At 48.6% G+C, this 8,640-nt stretch overlaps 1 protein-coding gene across 1 annotated transcript in view; it reads left to right on the top strand.

Annotated features, from left to right (window-relative positions):
- The first annotated feature begins 730 nt into the window (after positions 1-730).
- KANK4 (KN motif and ankyrin repeat domains 4) overlaps positions 731-8,640 on the top strand; it is a 37,437-nt gene continuing 29,527 nt past the window's right edge. Inside the window, exon 1 of the mRNA XM_004588814.2 lies at positions 731-804. Within this exon, the coding sequence (XP_004588871.2) occupies positions 789-804 (16 nt within the window). The 5' untranslated portion in view covers positions 731-788. The remainder of the gene's footprint in view (positions 805-8,640) is intronic.

Here is an 8,640-nt window from a genome sequence, read left to right as displayed (position 1 = left end):
ATCATAAACAGCCAATTTCGTGGATGACTTAATCAGTGCAGGAAAGAGCTGGGTTGGTCATCATTTGAAGGAAGAATTTGGATCATATACTGTGGGGAGAATTGTGATCACACATTGCAAGGTGCTCTAATTCAGAGTTGAGATGAAACATTTCTCAGCCTTTTGGAGTCAAGTGGAGTCAAGATGATATTCTGCTTGGATAGTTTCTGATTCCTTCTTATCCCCTAGGTGGAGCTTCAGCACATTGTACACCTCTATGTATCAGCGGCTGTCAATAGCAGATTGTCTCATTTTTGTGTTGTGTTTGACTGGGATGTCACAGATCACATATAGACACTCTGATTCCAGCCTTTCCATGCAATGGAGAAGAAGGACCTGGATAGATAAATTGTAACTCTGCAGACTGTGGAGAACCAGTTGGGTCTGGCCCCAGCTCCTTCATGGTTGTGCTCATGAGATCTAAAAGAAATTAGTGTCTCAGCCTCAGTTTGTTCATCTGCCAAGTGGGGGGGTGGGTAAGCCAAATGCCTCCTCTACTAACACTTCACAGGACACAAAAGGATGGGCTCCTGGTGGGTACCCAGGCTTTTAACCTCCCTGCTGGGAGAACAGTGCATCCCTGGGGAAAAAGCAAGGGTGGGTGTTCCTCTCTTTGGTGCTGTGGGTTTGAACTGCCATCTTGCACTAATGACAGTGAGACTCAAACTCTGTCCTTGTTTGTTTCAGAATCCTTGGCAAAAGGACAGGAGGAAGAGTGCCTGAGAGGCAGAGGGACGGCCTTCCCTAAAATGGAGAAGACAGACGGTAGGCTGGCCACTTTCTGTGGGCACGTGGGTGGGGAGGAATTGTTACCATGATCCTAAATGAGCCTCCGAGATGTCTATGGGAGACACTGCCCAGCAGGCAGTGCTGGGAGGCCAAATGATGCTCATCCAATGGATATAGAGCAGGGCACAATGGAACATCCAACCCACGGGCCACATAAGGCCTGCAAAATCATTTGGTCTGACCTTACCCAGGCTACCACAGGCAGGATTTGAAATGCAATAAAGGTATAGTAGGTTAACTTTTAAGTTGACAGTTTTATATGGCATGAATGATGTTGCAAGTATCCAAATAACCCTTGACAGAAAAAATTTAAAGTTTCCCTATTGCTGATATAGGGAATAAGAGAAAAACCTTAAAAATGAGACAGGGTGAAATGGTACAACTCTCAGAGCATTTTCTCCTCTCATTCATGCACTAAGAAGGCATAATGTGCTCCTTCTTACTCTTGTTTTACACACGTGGCATGTGAGGTCAGGGGAAGACGCACACTCTGCGCTAGAAGAGCTTCTGTTCAATCTGAGTGGCTCTCCAAGTCATTTGACATCTTGAAACCCCAGCCCTCCCCAAGTACCAATTAACTTTCTGTGCAACAAACCGTTCAAACATTTAGTCACACAAACACACTTAATGTTTCTCAAGGCTTCCACAGCCATTGTTCAGGGCAGGGCTGGATTGGCTAGTCTTTAATGGGTTCACTCAGGTATCCATGGTCTTCTGGGTGATGTGGTTGGGGCTGAGTGACTAAGAATGGCTACACTCATATCCAACGCAGTAGCCTAGCAGCTAAAGCCTTTGCCTTCAGCATGCTGTGATCCCATATGGACGCTTTCATGTCCCACCTAACCCACTTCCAATCCAGCTCCCTGCTTGTAACCTGGAAAAGCAGTCACAGACAGCCCGAAGCCTTGGGACCTGCATCTGTGTGGGAGATGCAGAATAGGCTCCAGGCTCCTGGCTTCGAATTGGCAGCCACTTGAGGAGTGAATCAATGGATGGGAGATCTTTTCTGTCTCTCCTCCTCTCTGTGTATCCTACTTATAAAAAAAAAAAAAAAAAAAAAAGAATGGCCACAGCCACAAGTCTGATGGTTGACCTCTTGTCACCTGGGATGTTGGTGATGACTTGGCCATGAGTCTGTCTTCTGAAAATCAGCCGAGGCAGTCCACATGACGATGGAAGAGTTCGTGAAGATTTTTGCGTAAGGCACGTTGGCTGTTGACACATTGATCAAAACCACTCCAGGTCAAGGGGGAGTGCCCACACGTGGCATGTTAGTGTGGTCATTTTTGCAATTGCTTACCACACTTCATCTGTTAATGGGTATCAATATAATGTCCGTAGACTTAGTAAAGAATTGGAAGAGATAATGCGTACACAGTGGTTGCGCAGTGACTCTAGCAGCATGAACGTCTCAATGAAGGTTCCCCTTTCCCCTCCCCAGGAAATGTGATGCACGTCACAGACTAGACCCCTTCTGACTGCTGAGGAAATGCTTTTTCCATAGCATCCAGTAAAGCGGAGTCCATAAAGCCTCTTGAATCGCAGGATTTAGGGCCGAGACAACGGCCCCAACCCCTGCCTCTTTCTTTCCGCACACACAGCTATCTCGCATTCTGAGAGTCTGACATTCTCCGGCGTGTCCCTGGAAAGGGTCCCACAGGACACCAGCCAAGTCCTCGATGTCCTTGGGCCTGTCACCCTGCCTACCTCACTGCACCTGCTCCTTCTGCTCCTCTGCCTCTCACAGCTGGCTAAAGACAGCCCCCTCCTTCAGGCAAAACACAAGAGAGGGCAAAGCTCCCTGGCAGTCTCTGCCTTTTGAAAAATGCTCATTGAGTCTCCCTTTTGGCCAGCTACCCTTTGAGCCACTTGCTCTCCAATGTCACTTTTCTCATCTCCTTCAGAAACTGCAACTAGGCTTTGGGGCTTTGCTTCCATCCTTAGGCACACCTCAACTGGGTTTAGGCACCTGCTGCTCCAGATGCTCTCTCATCTCCCAGAGCCTCCCTTCAGTCCCCGTGTGATTCTCAAGCTAATGGGATGTCTCGAAGTGCTTCACCAGGGCCTGGGGATCTCAGATACTCTCTTTCTTTCTTCTTTCTTTCTTTCTTTCTTTCTTTCTTTCTTTCTTTCTTTCTTTCTTTCTTTCTTTCTTCCTTTCTTTCTTTCTTCTTTCTTTCTTTCTTTCTTCTTTCTTTCTTTCTTTCTTTCTTCCTTATTTATTTGAAAGGCGGAGTGGCAGAAAGAGGGTGAGAAATAGAGAAAAAGGGATCTTATGTTCTCTGATTCACTTCGCAGGTGGCTTCTGGCCAGACCAAAGCCAGGAGCCAGTAACTCCATCCGGGTCTCCCATGTGCATCCAAGCATCCAAGCACTTAAGCCATCACCTTCAGACATCCCAGGTGCATTGCCAGGAAGCTGGATCAGAAGCATAGCAGCTAGCACCCCAATATGGGATATAGGTGGTATGGTGGCTTGGATCACTGTGCCATAGGGACCTTCCTCAGGGCATAGCAGGCTAACTTCCCACCTGCTGTGTTTGAGTCCTATATGGATGCTGGTTTCTGTTCTGGCTTCTTCGTTTCCAATCCAACCACTTGCTTATGGCCTGGGAAAGCAGTGGAGGATGGCTCAAGTGCTTGAGCCCCTGCACCCATGTGGGAGACCCGGAAGAACTCTTCGTACCTGACTTCAGACTAATACAACTGTGGGCACTGCAGCCATTTGGGGAGTGAACTAATGGATAGAACATCTCTCTCTCTCTCTGTCTCTCTCTTCACCCTCTCTGTCTTTCTCCTTCTTTCTATAACTCTGCCTTTCTAATATAGATAAAAGTAAATCTTTAAAAAAGGCACTGCACCACACTGCTGACCACTTGTATCTTACCTTCGTTTTCCTGCCTCATTTTCTTATGTCCCCCTTCCCCCTGAAGCTGTAATCCTCAGAGCTCAATATTCCATGGAGAAGGGCCCGGCGGCGTGGCCTAGCGGCTAAAGTCCTCGCCTTGAACGCCCTGGGATCCCATATGGGCGCCGGTTCTAATCCCGGCAGCTCCACTTCCCATCCAGCTCCCTGCTTGTGGCCTGGGAAAGCAGGAGAGGACGGCCCAAAGCTTTGGGACCCTGCACCCGCGTGGGAGACCTGGAAGAGGTTCCTGGTTCCCGGCTTCAGATCGGCGTGCCCCGGCCCGTTGCGGCTCACTTGGGGAGTGAATCATCGAACGGAAGATCTTTCTCTCTGTCTCTCCTCTCTGTATATCTGCCTTTGTAATAAAATGAATAAATCTTTAAAAAAAAAAAAGTATTCCATGGAGAGGATCTCCCTGACTCCTTCTGTGCTCGTCCTGCCTGTGGCTGCTTGGGTGACAGTTGCTCTCTGCCACGTGCTATAACACTCAGGGCAGCAGTGTTGCAAGTCACATGACAGACAGAGACGTGGAGGTCCAGGGAATGGAGATCATTTTCCCAGAAACTCCTAGGCAAGAGACCACAGCCTGGAATCAGATCCAGCCAATTTGACCTCGTGTTGGTTCATGTGACCCGGCCTTCATTCTGAGAAGGGACCATCCTGCTAATTAACTCTGGTCCTGGCCCTGATCCCGGAGCTCTGAGCTGCTGCATACCTATCACCAGGTGGAATTAGCTGGGCAAAAAGTGACTAGTGCTTATGGGCATCACTGCTTATCAAAGCACAAGCTCCCCACCAGGTCCAACACACATCTTGCACTGGGAGAAAAAGGAGTAAAGAGTCATGGGCAACAGGAGGGCTCTATGGTGGATTACCCTGTGTGTGTGAGAGAGTGAGGGAGAGAGAGAGCATCCATAGTCCTAGCATAGAAAAGCACTTACTAAAATTTTAACCCCAGGATGGTGGATGATTGCCCAACTGACTTCTCCTCTCTCTTATGGAAGATTCATCTCCAAACCTGTGGATTCCTACTTGATGCTGTTATTGTGTCTGTGCTCTGGACCGGGTCCCAGAGCTGCTGGCGTGTCAGTGCACGTCCATGGAATAGAGGCGACAAGCAGATAACAGTCTGTCCTGCAGGAGCACTGCTTGCTTTCTGGGCCGCCCATCTGTCTTCTGTTGATGACTATCTCCTCTCTGACTGGCCCTGCCCTAATGATTCGGGAGGCTGCTGAGTGGACCAGGAGGGTGGGAGAGCAGGGTGAACCTTGTGAAAAATAACGGTGATGAAAGATATGTCTCTCATTTACTGAAACTGCTAGTGTGCTTCTTCGGAGAAGAAGAAAGTTCATAAAAAGCATTGTGTGCAGTATTAGTTGGGAGTTTAGCTGGTGCTGGGGTAGCATTTATTCCACATCCACCTGGAGCCCAGGCACCAGCAGCTCCAGAGCTCAATAAGGGCCATCCTGTGAGCCAGCATCAGTGCCCACCCTCTCCCCAGCGATGGCAGTGACACAGCTGCCCTGCCTGTGAGTTCTTCAGTCTCCCAGCTGCACCTAACAGTGAGGGCTAGGAGCCGCGCTGTGTCCATGACCCCCAAGTTCATAACCTGGGTGTGTCTGGTTGGTTGCGTTTCATTATCTGGTGATACCTGCACTTCTGTAAGCACAGGAGCGCCCACCTGGCAGCATCATTAGGAAATGAGGGAGAAAGAAGAGATCAGGCAGGCAAAGTGGGAAGGGCTGAGCCCAGGTCTGCTGTCAGCTTGGGGGCAGGGCAGGAACAGCCCCTACAGTGTTCAAAAAAATCCTGTTATTGGATTCTTTTTTTGTAATTGTATAAATTTAATTTTTTATAATTTTTACATGTTTGATTAGGGTGAGAAGGGTCAAAAGCTAGAGGAAAGTGTGTGAAACCATTGTTTCCACATTCTCTTCTTGCTTCCCTGTATCTGGGGGAACAGGAGAGATAAGGGGAAAAGCCACAACGAGCCGCCCAATCATCCCAAGGTCCCCGATGTGGGGCATGCTCCGAGGGTCCTGCTCTAGTGGTCTCAGTAATTCAGCACTTCTGTATTGCTGCCAATCTTGCCACTCCAATCACGATGAAATCTCTCCAGACTCCACTGGCTGACGTAGTCCACGTTAAAGTCTCTGTTTGCTCAGGTATTCACTGCCAGCACTTGAGTGGGGCAGTTGATCAGTTTATTCTGTTCTCCGTTCTCTGTTATGGTGCCAGGTGTCCTTTGCAGGCTCCAGAATACTGCCATATCCTCCAAGTGCACCTGAATATGCTGTCCACTGCTCAGCCTAAACCACTGAGGAGGCCCAGCTCTGACATATGCACTCCGTGATCAGACTTTGGAACCTGCAATTTTCTCCATGGTTGGAGTTCTGAGTCCAGCGATTCATTTGGGGAGATTCCAAAGAAACTTCATGTGAAGTGATCACAGATCTGATTCTTGTGTGTGCTTACCAATACAGGGTCCAGCACAGTCCCTCGCCCCATTCGGCCTACATGCACACTGTTAGTTGCAATTGCTGGGTCAGTTGTCTCCAGCCCTGTCTTCTATGCAAACTAATGGGTGTTGCAGTCTAGCCTGATCCTATCCACCACACACTTGGCCCCCACACAAGCCAGTGGGAGCTGTAGCCTAGTCAGAATGACTTACAATAACTCCCACCAGCCCTGCCTCCTGGCCTGGTTCCTGTGCTTGCCAGTATGTACAGCAGACTGGTTCTGTCTGTCCCACATCCCATTCAGTTCTTATACATGTCAGTGGGCATTGAAGCCTAGTTCAACCCAACCAGCCCCACTATCCAGCCCACACATGTGCTGGTGGATGCCGCTCTGTCTAGCAATGCCTGTCCCAGTCCTAGTTCTCATGCTCAGCAGTCAGAGTGGCAACCCAAGAGGGAGGTGCCCACTGTTTCCCTAATAGGCTCGTTCCCACTCCTGGATCTTGCACTCTCCAGGTGGTACTGCAGTTTAGCTCAACAGAGTTTCCCCAACCCCCCTCTCCCCCCGTGCCAGCATCTGCTAGCTGATGTTGTGGCAAAGCCCAACCAACCTTCACCCCCTCTGGCTTATTCATGCACCAATAAGACTTCTTCTTTTTTTTTTTAACACACACTCTCTCTTTTTCTCTCTCTCTGTTTAAGATGTATTCATGTTTATTGGAAAGACAGATATACAGAGAGGAGAGACAGAGAGAAATATCCTCCATCTGCTGGTTCACTCCCCAAATGGCTACAACAGCTACAGTTGGATCAATCTGAAGTCAGGAACCAGGAGCTTCTTCTGGGTCTCCCACGTGGGTGTGGGCTTGCAAGGCTTTGCTCCATCCTCCACTGCTTTACCAAACCACAAATAGAGAGCTGGATGGGAAATGGAGCAGCTGGGACACCAACCAGCGCTCATATGGGATGCCTGCACTTAGAGGAGGAGAATTAGCCTGTTGAGCAAATGTGCCAGGCCCAAAACCCAATTCTTTTCCTTGCTTATCTTTAACTCCTTTCACCCTGACCTTGACATTGGTCTTACAGCAGCTTTCAGGGCCTCTGGCTTGTCCTTCCTGCCCCGTGCAAGAATACATTTTGGAGGCAGCCAGTCTTGTGGCATAGAGAGTTGGGCATGAACCTGTGAATGGGAACGCTCGCCCTCTGTCTCCCCCTCCTCATCCTGCCTTCAAAGCATGGCTTTGCTCTCAGAGTCTCTACAGGGCTCAGTGGGCAGAGGCTTCCAGAGAAACCCTGAGCAATGGGGAGCCTTGTCACTTTGGTATTCTCCAGGGTCTAGGCTACCTTGAAGTCATGAGGCCCATACCTCTTGGTGCCCCCTTTTGCCTCACTACGTTTTTTTCCCCAAGTCAATGAAAAACATATTTCCATATTTGATATGTCTTTAAAAATGGCTTTCATGTTTGCTTAACACTCAGCAATTTTCAAATAGAGGAAGCATTGGCTGGCATGTTGGTTCAACTGTCTAATCACCTGCTAGTGCTGGGACCTCACGTGGGTGCCGGTTCGTGTCCCAGCTGCTCCACTTCCCATCCAGCTCCCTGCTTGTGGCCTGGGAAAGCAGTAGGGGATGGCCCAAAGCCTTGGGATCCTGTACCCACGTGGGAGACCTGGAAGAAGTTCCTGGTTCCTGGCTTCGGATAGGCTCAGCTCTGTCATTTGTATTTGTGGCTATAGGGAAATGAACTAGCAGATGGAAAATCTTTCTCTCTGTCTCTCTCTCAGTAAGTCTGCCTTTCTAATGAAAGTAAATAAAACTTACAAAAAAGAACAAATGGATTGGTTGCCCTTGAGACTGTTTTCCAGTTCCTTCTAAATGTCTGGAGGCTCAGACGTCCGAGGAAACTTCCATAACTCATATTTTACAGAAATATTTATTTATTTGAAAGGAAGTTACAGAGAGAAAGGAAGAGAGACTGGCCAATCATTGGTTCACTGCCCAAATGTCTGCAGTGGCCAGATCTTGGCTAAACTGAAGCCAGGTGCATGAAATTCCATTCAGAGCTTCTGCAGGAATGCTGGGGCCCAAGCATTTGGACCATCCTCCACTACTTCTTTAAACCCATTAGCAAGAAGTTGGATAGGAAGTGGAGCAGCTTGGACTCATATGTGATGATGTGGTCATTACAGGAGGCAGTTTAATGTACTATGCCACACCAGTGGCCTTGAAGTTAAAACTCATTGATATCTTTGTCTTTTGCAAAATTTCCTAATACCTATTATGGTAAGATGAGTTTCTTCTTGAATGCTCAGACGGCTGTGGATCTCATCCCTGCAAAACCTCCTTCAGCTGTTACTTCCGGTCAGTACCCTGATTTTGGCAAATTCCTGACCACTTCAGTTCTGCCGAGGCATCACTCAGGCCCAGGAAAGCAGCATTCAACGT

Source organism: Ochotona princeps, chromosome 2 (assembly GCF_030435755.1).
Source record: "Ochotona princeps isolate mOchPri1 chromosome 2, mOchPri1.hap1, whole genome shotgun sequence".
NCBI lineage: Eukaryota > Metazoa > Chordata > Mammalia > Lagomorpha > Ochotonidae > Ochotona > Ochotona princeps.
This window is presented reverse-complemented; position numbering and strand designations above follow the sequence as displayed.